Here is an 18,715-nt window from a genome sequence, read left to right as displayed (position 1 = left end):
ATTTTAATGAAGTTCCAGTAGTTCATTTTTGCCCTGGCTTCCCTTGCCTTTGGCGATGTTCCTAGGAAGAAGTTGCTGTGGCTGAGGTCGAAGAGGTTGCTGCCTGTGTTTTCCTCCAGGATTTTGATGGATTCCTTTCTCACATTGAGGTCCTTCATCCATTTTGAGTTTATTTTTGTGTGTGGTATAAGGAAATGGTCCAATTTCATTTTTCTGCATGTGGCTGTCCAGTTTTCCCAACACCATTTATTGAAGAGGCTGTCTTTTTTCCATTGGACGTTCTTTCCTGCTTTGTCGAAGATTAGTTGACCATAGAGTTGAGGGTCTATTTCTGGGCTCTCTCTTCCGTTCCATTGATCTATATGTCTATTTTTGTGCCAGTACCATACTGTCTTGATGAAAGACAATTTCATTCTTCTGTATGTGTTTGTCCCATTTTCCCAAAACCATTTGTTGAAGAGACTGTAATCTGTTCCATTAGACATTCTTTCCTGCTTTATTGAAGATGAGTTGACGATAAGAGTTGAGGGTCCATTTCTGGGTTCTCATTTCTGTTCCATTGAACTATGTGTCTGTTTTTATGCCAGTACCATACTGTTTTGATGGTTAGAGCTCTGTAGTATAGCTTAAAGTCTCGAATTGTGATGCTGCCAACTTTGGTTTTCTTTTTCAGCATTCCTCTGGCTATTTGAGGTCTTTTCTGGTTCCATCTAAATTTTAGGATTATTTGTTCCATTTCTTTGAAAAGAAGTTGGACCATCTAAATTTTTTAAAGATTTAAGAGAAGGAGGGAAAGACAGAGTGAACCAGTGTGGGGAGAGATAGAGAGAGGGCAAGAGGGAAAGCTGACTCCGAGCTGAGCACAGAGCCTGACTTAGGGCTTGATCCCACAACCCTGAGATCATGACCTGAGCTAAAACCACACGAGTTGGATGCTTACCCAACTGAGCCACCCAGGTGCCCCAATAGACCATCTGAATTTTTAAAATATGCTTTTTTCCTGATCCAAATACTTGGATAACTCTGAAGAAATAAATAGTGATCTGATGGGGAAGCACCAGATCAGTGGTTGTTAACTCTGGCTGTGCATCAAAAGCTCTTTTAGAAATACATGAATACTTGGAATAAATGGGTGTGTATCGGGACCTATCACTTGTATTTATTTTTAAACAAACTTTTTATTTTGGGATAATTTTAGGTTTAGAGAAAAGTTGCAGAGATATTAACGAATTCTCATATGCCCTTCATCCATTTCCCCTAATATTAACATTTTATATTGCCATGATATATAAATATACCAAAACTAAGAAATTAACTGACACATTACTATTAATGAAACTCTAAATTTTATTTTGGTATTACCATTTTCCCCACAATTGTTCTGTTTCTGGATCCATTCCAGGATACCGCATTGCATTTAGGGCACTTGAGTTTTGTTTGTTTCTTATGTTTTTCTTTGACTTAGTTTTTTTTTTTTCCTTTTGAAATTTTTTTTTTTTTTTTTTTAAAGATTTTATTTATTTATTTGACAGAGAGAAATCACAAGTAGGCAGAGAGGCAGGCAGAGAGAGAGAGGAGGAAGCAGGCTCCCCGCTGAGCAGAGAGCCTGATGCGGGACTCGATCCCAGGACCCTGAGATCATGACCTGAGCCGAAGGCAGCGGCTTAACCCACTGAGCCACCCAGGCGCCCCTCCTTTTGAAATTTTTATTGAGAGTATTACATGTTTATATACATTTATAATGAATGAGTGCAGAGATTCCATGTACTTTCTCCTCTGTTTTCTCAGTGGTCATGCTAAATGATAGTATACTATGGTACTATTGACTCTTGAACAATGTGGGTTTGAACTGGTTAGGTCCACTTAAATATGTATTATTTTTGGTAAAATCAGTACAGTACTGTAAATGTAGTTTCTCTTCCTTGCTTTTTTTTTAGAATTTTTCTTTAGTTTTATAAGAATACAGTATATAGGGACGCCTGGGTGGCTCAGTTTGTTAAGCAGCTGCCTTCGGCTCAGGTCATGATCCCAGCATCCTGGGATCGAGTCCCACATCGGGCTCCTTGCTCCACGGGGAGTCTGCTTCTCCCTCTGACTCCGCCTTCCACTCTGTCTGCCTGTGCTCGCTCTCCCTCTGAAAAATAAATAAATAAAATCTTAAAAAAAAAAAATACAGTATATAACATATGACGTACAAAATATATGTTAATCAACTGTTTATATTACAGTAAGGCTTCTGGTCAGTAGTAGACTATTATTATAAAGTTTTGGGGGAGTCAAATATTATATGCAGATTTTTGATGAATGGGGGCTTGATGTCTTTAACCCCTGCATTATTCAGGGGTCAATTGTACTTATACTTTTATAAGCTTTTAAAAATGATTTTGATGTGTAGCAATTTTTTGTCCAAAATATTAGTGTAGCTTTGCTGATATTCCTGATTATTAAAATAACTCGTGTTCATTTTATAAATTATCACAGGTGAGTGTAAAGTTGGAAGTGAATAATTACCATTATTTTACTTCCCCCCAAAATGCTGTTAAGAGTTTTTACATAGTCTTCCAGATTTTTTCAACATGTATGTAAGCTTAGCTAGATTTTTGGAAAACTTATAAAAGCAACATTTACTTATTTAAAGAATTCTAGCAGTGTAGAGTGGTAACTAGTAATTTCTTTTAATGGGTCCTTTTTGGACCTTTTATATATATAACATAGTTATTTATCATATGTATAATTTTCTTGCATAAAACAGTATTATATAAATGTATAAGTTCTTGCTTTTTATACTTCATATATTATGGATATTGTTCTATACTAGCATAAATAAGTTTATTTCATCCTTTTTAACTACATGTAATTCTTTTATGTGACTGTATTCATTCAATCAGTTTCCTATTCACAGGCATGTAGAATGTATTTTTTTATCATTATAAAAGATACAAATGTAGATACCTACATCTTTTTGCACTTTTATTTCTTTGGAGTCACTATAGTTTTAGGTCTATTTGAAGTCTGTTTTAATGTGTCAACCGCTTACAATCATCATGCATATGTAATTTGAACAAAATAATATGATTGATTTGGTAATTCCCTAAAAATTAAGGCTCTGTGTTATGGAATATTAAGTAGTCACATACATTGTACATTAAGCAACAATGCGCATTCACTGCTAAAGTTGAACAAAAAATAAATTGAAATCAGGATATTGAAAAATAAAACCTTTAGTCAAAGTTACCTTGCCAGACTTACTCTGTCCCTGCCAACATAAATAATTTAAGATTTGTTCCCTTCTAGTACTTCCTTTTATCTCTCCGTAATGAAAGTTCTGCAATGACAGGTTCATGTCTCTTCATTTATCATTATTTGTCCAGTGGCTGGCCCATAGAATGTACTTGGTAACAGTTATACAGATTGTTATAGTAGCTATCCACAATCTGCTCTATTGATTATTTCAGATGGAGACGTTTCATCAGTCAGAAATTCATGTTTAGTTCAATCAGATAAGAAAATAGAAGTCAAAGCTTATGTCTCCAGTCCCCCTAGAAATTCACTGTCTACTACTGCTGTCAAGGAGACTGCATGGGATTGTCCTAAAAGCCATGAGGAGCCAAAACAGAAGATTTGCAAGAAGCCTAATCTGGTGGTAAAGCCTTTACAGTTGGTAAGATTTAACGACTTTGTATACTGGAGATTCAGCATTATGAACTGAATGAATTTTTCCTTAAACCAAAGTTCTATTTTAGAAAATATTTATTTTATAAATATATTATAAAAATATTTATTTCTTGATAGATGATTTCTTAGAGCAAAGATCTGGTCTGAAGTCACCTTAAATGGCATTTTTTCTGATTTTCAGTCTTTGTATGTCTAATTTCATTCAGGTCTCATTTTAAAGTTTTCAGATGGCTTTAATGATTTGCCAGTTTTCTCAAGAGGTTACAGCCAGTGCTCAGTCCATGTTTTTTAAAATGTGGGCTGGAAAACCCTTGAGGGCTTCAGAAGGAAGAATCAAGGAGCTTTGTTTTTGCTGTATGTCTCAGCTGCTGCAGTGGCTGCTGCCCCTGTCCTCAGTTATAGGGTGCTTTTCCTTTTTTCTTTTTCATTATATGCCCGCACAATTCTCCTTTTTTTGTGTTCTCCTCTTCTGTTATTTATTGTTAAGGAATTAATTGCTTACTCTTCTTTTCTTCTACCATCTATACCTGGCTTCTTTCATGAAAGGAAAACATTTTGTTTGGAAAGCCTACTGCATATTTTCTAGAGAACAAGAGAAAGGCCTAAAGGAAAATAACATATTTTAGAATAAGAGTGTTTAAGAAACCCTATTTTTGGTTGGAAGACTAGTGTGAAATTTAGCATTCTTTAAAGTTGCCTTTGTTGGTAGGGCTGGGTAAGATGACAGTCTATGTTGCCTCAGCCTGAATATTTTAAGTACCATATTTGCAGTTTTGTATGGGGCAACTGTATAACATACTTTTAATATCATAAGGCAGTAGTTTTCATATATTAATGTAGTAAGGATCACCTAGGGAATTTTTTTTTAAGATTTTATTTATTTATTTGATAAAAAGCACAAGCAGGGGGAGTGGCTAGCAGAGGGAGAGGGAGAAGCAGGCTTCTTGCTGATGTGGGGCTCCATCCCAGAACGCTGGGATCATGTCCTGAACTAAAGGCAGATGCTTAATCCACTGAGCTCCCCAGGCTTCCACCTAGGGAATTTATGAGTGCATAATCGGAGGCCCCACTTCCAGGTGCTCTGTTTCAGTCTGTCCTGTCTAATGCCTTAAGAGGCTTCATTTTTATAATTCCCCCGGTGATTCTGATAAAGACTCATGACAAATACTTTGAGAAATGTCACAGTTTGAAATGCCACTTAAATTTTTAGAGCAGTTTCTTTTCTTTTTTAACTTGTAGCAAGTAGAAGTTAAGTCACAGCTCAACCTGGAGATGGCAAATCATGATATCCCACCAGACGCTGTACGGGACAAGCAACTATGTAGACTGCCGCCATTAGATACCAGTACCCTTGTGGGGGTCTTTGTGGAGTATATCATCTCTCCGAGTCAATTCTACATCCGAATCTATAGCAGGGATTCATCAGAGTTACTTGAAGACATGATGATTGAGATGCGGTAGGAGTCCGTTGTTTTCAGTGTATTTTTCATGTATCTCATTCTAAATCAGAAGTTCTCAATATTTTGGTTTTAGGGTGGTTAAAAATTAAGGACTCGAGAACTTCTGTTAATTGATATTTATCTTAGAAATTAAAACTAACATTTACATATTTTTTGTCTAAAAATAATGTTGTCCATTTGTGTAAATATGAATAACATAGTTCTATGAAAAATAACTTTTCCAGAAATCAGAATATTGCCATTTTTCTACATTTTTGTAGATCTCTTTAATATCTGTCTTAATAGAAGAAAGTTTGATTTTAATATCTGCTTTTGTCTTTAATCTCTTGAGGTACATTGTTTTGGTCGATGTATGGGAAAACATCTGGCCTCATACAGATGCATAGTTGGGAAAAGGAGTATTTTAATAGCTTTTCAGAAAAATTGTGAAAATTTTTGAGGTTTCCAGAAAATTTAATATAGATACCTTTGATATTTTCAGAAAATTTGTGAACATTCCAAAATCTGGCAAGTGGTAATTCTTTAAAGATTAGTTGCAATGTGGAATTTGAACTTTTCACAGTCTACTGTGTTAAGTCCATTGGTCTTTGCACCTTGAATGAATCCAGGATTGGTTATGCAATTGCAGGCTCCAGCACAGAATTAAAATGCAAGGTGCCAAGTTTAAAAATCATTAAGAATTTCGGGACAATGGCAGAACATTAAAGCAAGCATAAGGCCCTTCTTCTTTATTTTTTTTTTTAACATAAGACCCTTCTAAGTGTGGACTCAATACAGCTGGCCCTGAAAGGATCTTTTACCCCCATTAATAATTTTAAAACACCATGCATTGGTAATTTGGAAAATACTGGTTTGCTGAGTTATGTAGATCTTCCACATTTATTAATATCATCACTGATCTCATCAGATAAGTATTAGGGAGCTGTTGAGCTTTTGGTGGTAGATGCAACATTTCCAAAATCCTAATTTTCACTTGAAAGCCTTAAATTTTATCAGTGATGACAAATATTCTCAGTGTTTTCCTTGAAGTGACAGGCTCATCTCATTTTTTTGAGAAAATATGTGTCAAATGCCTAAGCCTGAATAAACAAAGTTTGATAATGGTCCTTTCAAGCAAAAATGGTGTTCCTTGAGAACAATGGCTAGTTCATTTTCTAAGTAAAATATTGCACAAAAAGAGTAGCTAGTTCAATTCACAACTCAAATGTATAAGTGCTTTTCTGTAAGACAACTTGAGAAGTGATTTCTGTGTATAGTACTTCCACTTTTGTCACATAGAACATTGAAAAGCTGGTCACTCAGTGGTTGAGATTTAATAAAACTTCATTTTTATTTATCAAGGACATTCTTAAGTGATATTGGTTTCTTTTTTTCTTTTATCATGAGTGCATGGCAGTGACATGTAAATGACAGCTAGTAAAGTTGGTGCTGTTGCCTTGATTTGGCTAAGGCACCTTGCTTTTTATACCATCACTGCAAATACTAACACAGTGAAAAAGGCAAATTGCTATTTTCACAATAATACAGAAATATTAAAATAGTCTTTATTTTATGGACTTGTTGAAAGGGCATCAGGGTCTCAGGGTTTTGGAGAACTGTTATTCTAAATTAATCTCTTTTCTCTGCTGAAAATGATGCCCTTTCTTAGTAAAAATCATGTAAAATGCGTACATTTCCGATTGCTTTAGATTTATTCAGGAACAACAGTATCATTTTTGCATTGTTGTCACATGTAAGAATAATTTATTATATACCTCTCCAAGAGCAGTCCATTTTAGCACATTATATACTTCACTGCTCTCTTACCCAAGAACACCTGGCATTATGTAAGTCACATAATAATCACTCAGTACAAATATTATCATATATTCCATTTCAGTATACCTATAAGATTTAGTATGTTTTAAAGCACACTTGCTGGCTCTGTGACCTTGAAGTTACTTTAACTCTCTAGGTCCTAGTCTCCTTATCTCTAAAGTAGGGATTGTAATAGTACCTGCCTCACAGAGCTGTGAAGATTAAAGTACTTAGGATGGAGTCTGGCTCAAAAGTTGGCGGCTGTTATTGTTAATACCAAATCTGCTGTGTGCTTGGGATGTTGAGGCATGAGGAGTATGAGGAGAAGACAGACATGGTCTTTGCCTTTGTCAGCACCACGATTGTCTGGGAACATAGGGGATGTGTGGGGCATTGCATGAGGTGGTAACTCTGCCTGGGCAGGTAGAAGAGAGTTTCACAAAGGAGGTGCTTGAGCTCTGCTTAAAAAACAAGTAAGAATTTGCCAGTCAAGGAGGTGTGTGTGGGTATGTGCAGACAGTCACTGGCACCGCCAGTGTTGGCATTAACGACGGGAGTAGCATTGTGCTCTGGGAGCAACAAGTAGGGACGTGAAGTCACAACTGTGTGAGGTTGGGTGGACAGTGACCGAAGGTGAAACTGGAATACTAGGGAAGAGCTGGAGTTGGGTTACATTTTGTTCAGAGAGTATGAGCTTAAAGGAATGTGTAACTTTTTATTTGAAGAAGTTTATTGATGAAGAGAAGGGATTTGGATAAGAAAGAGGAAAATAAAATTAATTAGTATTAATAAGCATTGACAAATCAGAAATCGGAGGGATTCTTTTCCTTTCTGCCAAGACTTACTTGCTCTTGATACATCAGTAAAAATGATCTTGGTCTTTTCTTCCTCCGTGTGATTCCCTGTATTATGGAATTCTGTAGGCGCTGCTACTCTAATCAGCTGGTTTCTGATCGGTACGCCATGCCAGAGTATTTCATCCAACCAGGACATCTCTGTTGTGTAAGGATTTCTGAGGATAAGTGGTGGTATCGTGTCATTATCCATCGAGTCCTTGGGAAGCAGGAAGTTGAAGTATTCTACCCAGACTTTGGAAATATAGGAACTGTTCAGAAGTCCTCCCTGAGATTTCTCAAGTGAGTTAACAAATCTTATTAAATTATTCTTAAGTTTTGAATCCTTGTGCTGAAGCCACGTGGAGTTAGGATCACTCTTCCTTTTCTCTTGCCTTCCTCATTCTATTCTTCCCTCCTTTCCATCCCTCTCTGTTCTTAGTGCAGATGGCCTTGGCATGCAGTTCCTTAGTTTCACAGGGGGATTATAATATCTTATGTCTTCTTTCATATGACTATGAATCTGAACGGACCATGAGACTAAATTCCAGTCTCTTATTAAGAAAATGATTTTTTGGGTCATGCTAAGAGTTATATTTATATAGCATGAAGGTTGGTTTGTTTCTACCTATATTTTAATTGCACGACTTTCAGAGATTATGTTTTAAAATTTTATTTCTTAGATTACTTTGAAGTGTAAGACATTATCTTAAAAATGCATGAATAAAATACTCTGAAGTGGTGTGAATAGCTAAAATCAAGAATGGGTTAGAGATTCTGTGAAATATATTTAAAAATATGATTCAGTAATTCGTGTATTTGCTTTTCTCTTATAGGTGCTGCTACACAAAGCTTCCAGCTCAGGCTATCCCTTGTTCTTTGGCTTGGGTGAGACCAGTAGAGGTATGTTCGTTCCCCATTTAATCAGCAATCATTTGATGTTGCGAGCAGTTCTAGGATCTCAGGATACAGAAATAAAACATGGAATGAGCCCTACAGTGAGAAGTCACTGTAGATACTCTGGAAGGTAGACGTGGAAATAGAAATCAGGGTGCTGTGTCGTATTTGCTGTAGAGCTGTTTATAGGGTACGCTAGGGCTGCAGAAGGAGGAGTGCGCTTCTCTCTCGAGGGTAGTCAGGGATGACCCTCCAGTCGAGGTGGTGTGGAGTAGAATTTCGAAGGAAGACTAGACAAGAAAAGAAAGACGTTCCAGCCAAAGGGAGGGTAACATAAAATACCTCAAATTTGAGAAATGATAAGTGGCTCAGTTTGCTTACATGGCAGCAGAGGAGCTGGTGGATGGCAAGTGATGTGAGAGAAACACACCCTGAGTGGGGATGTGTGTCTGTGTTCAGGAGTCTGGACATTGTCCTTCAGATGCTGGGGAGCAACTAGAGGACCTACCTAGGAAACCACTATACTCAGTTATCTGTTTTTTAAAGGATTCTTTAATAACATAGTTGTGTGAGATGACTGGAGGGGATGAAGCAAGAGGAATTTTCATCCATGTAGATAATACTTTTTTATGTAGTTATCAATATCATGCACCTAACTTTGTGTTTTTCCCTCAGAACTCTTTTATCTTTTTAAAAAGATTTTATTTATTTATTTGACAGAGACAGAGATCACAAGTAGGCAAAGAGGGGGGAGAAAGCAGGACCCCTGATGAGCAGAGAGCCTGATGTGGGGCTCAATCCCGGGACCCTGAGATCATGACCTGAGCCAAAGGCAGAGGCTTAACCCACTGAGCCACCCAGGCGCCCCCCCCCACTTTTTTTTAAGATTTTATTTGAGAGAGAGAGTGCACATGAGCAGTGGGAGCGGCAGGCATATGGAGAGGGAGAAGCAGGCTCCCTCCTCGGGGATCATGGGATCCTGACCTGAGCCAAGGACGGATGATTGACCTATTGAGCCACTCAGTCACCCCAGAACTCTTAACTATATATGCCATACATACTTACTACACTCCATTTGTTTGTTTAACCTTAAGTTACCAGTTGCTTATATACTACACGTGTTATTACTTCAAAAAATTATCTGAGGGGCGCCTAGGTGGCTCAGTCATTAAGCATCTGCCTTTGGCTCAGATCATGATCCCGGGTCCTGGGATCTGGGCCTGCATCAGGCGCCTTGCTCAGTGGGAAGCCTGCTTTTCACTCTCCCACTCCCCTTGCTTGTGTTCCCTCTCCTGTTCTCTCTCTCTCTCTCTGTGTCAAATAAATAAATAAATAAAATCTTAAAAAAAATTTTTATCTGAAAACCACAGTAAAGAAGAAAGAAAAATAAAGAAAACATTACTTATTATTCTACTTTTCAAACACATTCAATTTATAACTTTGATGTGTTTCTTTCAGTTTAATTTATTGAGTGTTGGGGGTCAGTTTTTGTAGGGTTGTCAGGATTACATAAAACTAATATTATTTTATATTTTTAACTCAGCATTATTATAGCATAAATTATTATGTTACCATAGTTATCAGTTTTAATAGATTCATATTAATCTGTTAGGTAAATTTATATCATAGATTAACTGTCCCTTTATTGTTAGACATTCAATCTGTTCTGATTTTTAAAAAATTTTTTTATAAGACTTCATTTATTTATTTGACAGAGATCATAAGTAGGCAGAGAGGCAGGCAGGTGGGGGGGGAAGCAGGCTCCCTGCTGAGCAGAGAGCCTGATGTGGGACTTGATCCCAGGACCCTGGGATCATGACCTGAGCTGAAGACAGAGGCTTAACCCACTGAGCCACCCAGGCACCCCTCTGTTCTGATTTTTAAGTATGTAAATAATGTATGCAGTTACAGTTTTTGTGCAAATAAGTATTCAGGATTGTGTTTTAGGGTGCATTTTAGCCTTGGTTTCTTTCTTCCATCAGGAGCTCAGGGCTAAATTTGACCCACTTGGAGCCAGTGTTCATTACTGTCACATTAGCCAGATGGCTTCCATTTTCCTGTCTCTTTTTGTTTTCTTTTTTCCTTCCTGAAGTGATTCTGACCTTAAGGCTTTTGCTCACTCTGTTCCTTGGAATAGCTTGTTCAAAGCGTTCTCATGGTTGGCCCGTTTTTGTCACTCAGATTTAAGCGCAAATATTATTTCCCTAGAAGGACTTCCTTGACCAGCCAATTTAAAGTACACGCTCCTACTTTAGTCGTTCATTGCAGTTTTTTTTTTTTTTTTTATCTTTATAACACTCTATCTGGTATTATTGCAATTATTTGTTCACATACATGGTGTAAGCTTCTGAGATGAGGGGCCTTGTCTCTAGTGCCTGGTTCAATGGTCGCGTCATGGTAGGTGCTTAATAAAGGTCATCAACTAAACGAATGAATCTCAACTTTTTAATCTTTTTTTATGGTTTCAAAAATAGTTAATGTGTTTGGTAATGGCAGAGTAACAACCGAGTAGCATGGTGGGACTAATACTCCCATAGGCAAAATCCAAAGCAGGCGGAAAAGCAGAGATCTACCCTTGGGTGTCAAGCTGTAGGTGATAAGATCAGGAAATTTTCAGCTTCTATGCTGGGGTCAGTCCCCCAGTATGTAGCCTTGCTGGCTTGAAGAGTTAGAGGACATTATTTGGACTGGCAGAAAGCTAGGAGTTATAGGAGAAATACTTGAAGGGAGGGAGCCACAGGATGGTTGTTTCAAAATCAGTGACTGCTGTCTGCCCATATCCTTAGACAGCTACTAAACTGCAGGCAGTAAACCCCAGTGGCCTGAGTGGAACATCACAGTCTTATCTGTTCTTTCTGTCACCTTGCATGCATTATTTTGAAAAGTTTTTTAATCATTCTGCTGACACACTATATTATTTTAGGGATTACTCTGGGAAATACAACACATGTTGTAAATAGCGATCCAAAGACATTAGAACACTTTCTTTAACCTCCTCTTCTGATCTATTTTTGTTGTCTGATTATTGTTTTAAACCCCTCAAGAGGGGCGCCTGGGTGGCTCAGTGGGTTAAAGCCTCCGCCTTCGGCTCAGGTCATGATCCAAGGGTCCTGGGATTGAGCCTCGCATCAGGCTCTCTGCTCAGCGGGAAGCCTGCTTCTTCCTCTCTCTCTCTGCCTGCCTCTCTGCCTACTTGTGATTTCTGTCTGTCAAATAAATAAAATCTTTAAAAAAAAACCCTCAAGAAATGGACCACATAAAATGGTGTTCATCTAGATTTAGTCATGTGTTTCTCAACTTCTTAGCTCTTTATTCTTGCCGCCCAAACCCCTTGAGAACATTTTCCTTTTATTTGAACTATATCCTTTAAGATTTCATCTTGCGAGGGTTTGCTGATGGCAGACTAAGTCATGTGTACCTAGACACAAAGTTTTGCTCTTATTTTTGGCAGATACATTCACTACAATTTTAGATTGGCAGGTAATATCTTTAGTGCACTGAAGATATCATGACAGTGGCTTCTGGTCTCCCTTACCTTATTGGAGAAGTCAGCTGTCAGGGTGGTGGATAGTCTTTTGAAGGCAGTGTCCTTTTTGTCTATCTGTTTCTTTCTTTTTTTTTTTTTTTTTAAGATTTTATTTATTTATTTGACAGACAGAGATCACAAGTAGGCAGAGAGGCAGGGAGAGAGAGAGAGAGAGAGAGAGAGGGAAGCAGGCTTCCTGCGGAGCAGAGAGCCCGATGCGGGGCTCGATCCCAGGACCCTGAGATCATGACCCCAGCCGAAGGCAGCAGCCCAAACCACTGAGCCACCCAGGCGCCCCTGTCTATAATTGTTTCTAACATTTTCCTGTTTATTGCTGGTGTCTTCAGTTTTAGTATGTTTATGTGTGGATTTATGCTTATTTATCCTGCTTTGTGGTTCATTGAACTTCCTTTATCTGTACTTTGTGACTTTTTATTAAATCTGGCAAATTCCCAGCCACTCTCTCTTCAGTTAGTATTGTCTTTCCCCCATTATTCATATTTATATTCCCTCTCTCTCTGTTTCTGCATCTCTTTCTCTGGGACCAGTTAAAAGTATGTTAAACTTTCTCAATCTTCCATATTTTTTAAGCTCTGTATTTTATGTATTTCTCTCTTTCCATATTTGCATTCTGGGTTTTTTTTTTCTTCCCAAATTATCTTCCACTTTACTGATTTACCCTTTAATTCTTTCTAACCTGCTACTGAGTCAGTCTTTTAGGTTTTAAGTTTTAGTTCTTATATTTTTACTCTCTAAAAGTTCTCTTTGTTCTGTAGTTTTGCTAGATGAGTTTTTATAGATTGCTGGTCTCTGCAAAGCTTTCAAATTAATCTTTTTTTAAGTGTAGTATGTTTAGTTGCTTTATAATTATCTAAAGTTTTTGAAGGTTTACTTATATTGTTTCTGCTTGTTCTTACTTGTGATTAGTTGTTTCTTTGTATGCCTTTTATCTTTGCCCATGTGCTGTTGATTATCTTTTAAAAATTATTTGTGAGAATGTTTGAATAATATAGGATAAGATTGCCTACCTCTAGAGAGATTTGCATTCACTTCTGCTAGGAAGTGGAAGTACCAGGAAATGAAAGTACCTAGGAATATTCCCTGTCTGGAATCATGTTAATTTGAATGAACAACTTGAGGATTTGTCTACTATCCAGGTGATAATTGAACTGCAAATCCCTGTGAAGGCTAGTTTATTTCTTTTCCTTTTTTAAAAAAATATTTTATTTATTTGAGAGAGAGAGAAAAAAAGCAGGGAGAGGGAGAAGCAGGCTTCCTACCGAGCAAGGAGCCCGACTCGGGATTTGATCCCAGGACTCTGGGATCATGACCTGAGCCGAAGGTAGTCACTTAACCAACTGAGCCACCCTGGTGCCCCTCTTGTCCTTTTTTAAGGCAAATAGTTCACACTTTTCCTTTAATTCTATCCTGAGAATCTTTTTTTTTTTTAATTTTTAAATTTTTGAAATAAACATATAATGTGTTTTTATCCCCAGGGGAATAGGTCTGTGACTTGCCAGGTTTACACATTTCACAGTACTCATCATAGCACATAGCCTCCCCAGCCCCATATCCCCACCACCCTACCCTGTTCCCACTGCCCCCAGCAACCCTCACTCCTGAGAATCTTTTACTCTCTTGACAGTTCTTTGATGCTTTTGGACATATTTAGAAAATATTTTATCTAGAATTTTAGTGGTTTCTGTGGAAGGATTAGTCCAGTAATTTAACTTACTTATTTCTGAAAATGAAAGTGTTTCACCACATAAATAATAAATGTTTTGGGTGCCTGGGTGTCTCAGTGCCTTCGGCTCAGGTCGTGATCCCAGGATCCTGGGATCGAGCCCCACATCGGGCTCTTTGCTCGGCGGGGAGTCTGCTTCTCCCTCTCTCTTTCTGCCTGCCTCTCTGCCTACTTGTGATCTCTGTCTGTCAAATAAATAAATAAAATCTTAAAAAAAATAAATTTTTTTTCCATAATCACATTTTAAATAATTTTTCCTTTACTCTGACTTTTATCCTGCAGTGTGTAATTCTAGTACTTTTATGGCTTTATTTTTACATGAAAATCTCTAGTTCATCAGGAATTTATTTTTGTATGTGGTTACTATAATTCATGTTTGAATTTGTTGTCTGAATCTCATGTCTTGATTACATTTCAGGAACATTGGACATCCAGAGCTATTTTGCAGTTTCAGAAGTTGTGTGGTTTGAAGCCGTTAGTGGGGGTAGTGGATGAATATGTAGACGGAATCCTTAACATTTTCCTGTGTGATACATCGTCAAATGAAGACATCTATTTCCATCATGTCTTGAGAACGGAGGGCCATGCTATTGTATGCCGAGAAAATGTCCCTTCTAAGGTAGAGCAGTCTGGATGTGTTTTGTAATATATTTTATTTACTCTCAATATTTGAAGGTGTAAGATAATTTAATAAAGAAGGTATTTGATGTATTCTTTAATCTTAGAGACATCTGTGAGATGCCTGCCTTCTTAATGCAGAGCAGTCTCTTAATTTTCAAATGACCACAAAAAACCACCTTTGGCTGATGAGAGTGTAAATACTTTTAAGTAACTAATTTGAGGATTCTATCTTACCTCAAATAATTTCTTTGAGGCCTTCTTAGAGAAGACAGCGCTCTTCTTTTGCAGATGTTTATGGTGATGTCTGCATCACTGTTAATAATAATTTTTGTGACTCGGAGAAATTATCAATATGGAAAAGTTTTTAACTGTTAAATTTTAGAAGACAACATTTCCACATTTGAAAATTATGAAGTGCTAAATTTTTCACTTTTTCTCTAACTGATCAAACCCTTTTTTTTAAATCCCAGGGTTTCAGAGAACTCAACCCTTTAGCTTTATATACTAAATCCAGTTCAGGGCCAGAAGATGTGGTTCTGACAGAACTGGGTTATCCTTCCCAGCAGCACTATTTTAATGAAGACCGAGAGATAAGTCCACAATCAAAAGAGAGTGAATTATATACCCTGGTGAGAGGTTTTTGCAAAAATTATTATAATCTTTCTTATTATTAACATTTAATGAGTTCTTATTATATGCCAAACACTATGAAAAACAGTGTGAGCATAATATGTAATTTAATCCTCATAGAATGCTTGTGATATAGTTGCTGTAATCATCCTTGCTTTATAGGTGAGGAAACTGAGGCTTTCCAAACCTAGGAAAGTTCAGGAACTTTATGCAATGATCTTAACAGTACTTTGTTTCTCATTATTTGCTGGTTTAAATATTTGCTACAATCCTGCTTTCTTCTGTACAATTTCTCACATATATTAAATTCCATTACTGCTTTGGTGCAGTTGTGACTTCACCTACACTAATCTAATTGCCGTTCTTCTCTCTGCATATCTCAGACTTTTCTAGTGTTCTTATTTCCTATTTTTTCTGTAAGTCTTTAAGTGACTCCCACTCACAGTAATAACATTATTGTTATTACCACTATTACTATTCCATACTATTCCACCCAACAGTAGTAGTAATAAAAATAATAACAAAAAACCACTAGCAGCATTTATTGAACTTGAACTACATGGGAAGGGCTGTTCTAAGCATACTCATGTGCTAATTAATTTTATGATCACTTTACCAGGTTGGTACTTTCGTATCCCTGTTTTAGATAGGAGTAAAATGAAGCACCAAGTAAAGACTTATTTAAGACCTTTGAACAAATAAATGAACATGCCCTCTGAGTCTTATATTCCTCATGACAACAAGTACTGGGCTAAGAATATAGGATGTGTTTGATTGAGTGCTAAAGGGGTTTTGGGCCCAGGAAGGCTTTTTATTTTCACTGAATAAAATATTTTGCCCAAATGTGTTTTACATATCTGACTTGTAAAATAAAATTGTAGAGATGATCTTATGTTTTTAGTAGATATTTGCTAACTATTAGATGAAAAGGGAGGGCCAGTTTGACTACAGGGAGATTAACCTGTTCTGAAATTGGTACTCTCTTTAAATCCTGTTTGTGGGGGTGCCTGGGTGGCTCAGTGGGTTAAAGCCTCTGTCTTCGGCTCAGGTCATGATCCCAGGGTCCTGGGATCGAGCCCCCCATCGGGCTCTCTGCTCGGCATGGAGCCTGCTTCCTCCTCTCTCTCTGCCTGCTTCTCTGCCTACTTGTGATCTCTGTCTATCAAATAAATAAATAAAATCTTTAAAAAAAAATAATAAATCCTGTTTGTGTTACCTCCTTCATTGAATCTTTTTAAGACATCTTCCTCCCCAACAATATTTTGGTCATATCTCTGCAATGGCTCTACACTGAAGGTTGTACAGTGATTATCTGATTTTGTGTCTTCCTGCTGTATTTGGAGTTCCTTTATTTGTTTTTTTTTTTTTTTTGAAGATTTTATTTATTTATTTGACAGACAGAGATTACAAGTAGGCAGAAAGGCAGGCAGGAGGAAGCAGGCTCCCTGCCCAGCAGAGAGCCCGATCTCTGGGGCTCCATCCCAGGACTCTGGGATTATGACCTGAGCCGAAGGCAGAGGCTTAACCCACTGATCGACCCAGGTGCCCCAGGAGTTCCTTTAGAGCTGCAATCCTCAGTATTCATCTTTACATCCACAGAGCTACCCTACACACATTTCATAATGTATGCTCCGTAAGTGTTTGTTGGCTTGAACTAGTTTAGCAGGATAGGAACGTCATGGATAAAGTTAGAAAATAATGTAGCATCTGTATGAACCATAGTGAAAAATTCTTCCCAAAATGTATAGGCATGCAGATTTTAGAAACAGCATTAGTATGGAAAATAAAATAATGTCTCTTTCATATCTACTAGCAAGATATTAATGATGAAAAAGCTTTCACTCACCTTAAATCTGAATTAAATGAGCCATTAAAGGATTCTGAATTCGCTTCTATGGAAAACCAAGATAAGTGCTGTGAAGAAGACCCAACGTGGTCCATCCCAGAGCTAAAGGATCTGAAGGAAGAAAATGAGGTAGGAGAAGGAAGGAGTTTTTTGAAAATATAATTCATAAACTGAACTCATAAGTGAAGGAGACAGGAATGAGGTCGCTCTTTAAATTCTGCTTTCGGTGCCATCAGAGCATCTTGTACAGATGAATTACATTTTCTCTTCAGCAGTCACCAATATGAAAGTTGAAACAACAGAGTCTTGATCACAAAAAAGGAAAGGCATTATCTGGCTTTGATGTGTCAGTTTTTTCTATCTCGTTGCTTTGGGCAGTCTTCAGGAATTTTGTGGTGATTAGAAATGAGTACTGAGATACAGTATCAGGAGAACACAACAGGAAAAACTTCCACAGCTTTCGAGGATATATTTTATTTTTAACCTAATATTTACATACACATAGCTTGGAGGGCCCCATTAACCCCTTCCTCTACATTTTGTATTTCACAGAGCAACCATTTTCATCTCTTCCAGCTGCTGCTTTTGGGATTTACCTGTTGCTTATTTACAATGTAGGCATGTAAATAACATGCTTACATTGTTATTTCCTGAGCTTTCAGTTTTACGCCCTTCTGGAAAAGAGGAAGGTTTCCTTCTCTTTTATCCTTTTGCCCCACCACACACAAATGTATCCTTTCTGTCCCCGGTCCCCCATCTTACTAATGTCGTACCACCATTTCCATTAGATCACTGTTCAGTGTTTACATTATTACTGTAAATGCTATTGACAGTCAAGAAGTATGCTGTGGCAACATAACAGATTTTTGTGTAAAGGTAATGAGAAGTGATGTGGTAAATGTAGGCCAAACTGTTCTAGTTGTTTGTTATCTTGCCAGCACTAGGTCTTATCAGTAATTTTCATTTTTAGCCATTCAAATAGATATGTAGTAGTGTCACAGTGTGATTTTAACTTGCATTTCCCTAATGAGTGCTGTTGAACATCTTTATGTGTGCTTACTTGCCATCCATATACATACTTCTTGGGGAAATGGCCAAGCCTTCTGCCCATGTTTTGGTTGGGTTGTTTGTTTTCTTGCTAGTAGTTTTCGAGAGTGCTTTAAATCTTCTGAATCCTAGTGCTTTGTCAGATATGTGATTTTCAAATGTATTCTCCTGCTTGTAGCATGTCTATATTCTCTTTATAGTGGTTTTCATACCACAGAATTTTAACTTTAAGAAATTCCAGTTTATTAGGGTTTTTACTCTAGGATTTTGATGGATTTCTGTCTCACATTTAAGTCTTTGATCCATTTTGAATTTATTTTTGTGTGTGGTGTAAGAGAGTGGTCCAATTTCATTCTTTTGTGCATTGTCCAGTTTTACCAGCTCCATTTGTTGAAGAGACTCTTTTTTCCATTGGCTCTTCTTTCCTGCTTTGTCAAAGATGAGTTGACCATATATTTGTCGGTCCATTTCTGGGTTCTCTATTCTGTTCCATTGATCTATATGTCTGTTTTTGTGCCAATACCATGCTATCTTGTTGATTACAGCTTTATAATACAGCTCGAAGTCTGGAATTGTGATGCCTCCAGCTTTGTTTTTCTTTTTCAACATTACTTTGGCTATTTGAGGTCTTTTCTGGTT

At 37.4% G+C, this 18,715-nt stretch overlaps 1 protein-coding gene across 1 annotated transcript in view; it reads left to right on the top strand.

Annotated features, from left to right (window-relative positions):
* TDRD5 (tudor domain containing 5) overlaps nt 1-18,715 on the top strand; it is a 102,473-nt gene that overhangs the window by 58,381 nt on the left and 25,377 nt on the right. The window contains exons 8-14 of the mRNA XM_059145842.1: nt 3,456-3,661; nt 4,915-5,132; nt 7,856-8,068; nt 8,602-8,668; nt 14,351-14,551; nt 15,024-15,182; nt 16,997-17,158. Of these exons, the coding sequence (XP_059001825.1) occupies nt 3,456-3,661; nt 4,915-5,132; nt 7,856-8,068; nt 8,602-8,668; nt 14,351-14,551; nt 15,024-15,182; nt 16,997-17,158 (1,226 nt within the window). The remainder of the gene's footprint in view (nt 1-3,455; nt 3,662-4,914; nt 5,133-7,855; nt 8,069-8,601; nt 8,669-14,350; nt 14,552-15,023; nt 15,183-16,996; nt 17,159-18,715) is intronic.

This window comes from Mustela lutreola, chromosome 14 (assembly GCF_030435805.1).
Source record: "Mustela lutreola isolate mMusLut2 chromosome 14, mMusLut2.pri, whole genome shotgun sequence".
Classification (NCBI taxonomy): domain Eukaryota; kingdom Metazoa; phylum Chordata; class Mammalia; order Carnivora; family Mustelidae; genus Mustela; species Mustela lutreola.
Note: the sequence above shows the minus strand (reverse complement) of the source record. Positions and strands in the feature narration are given on the sequence as shown.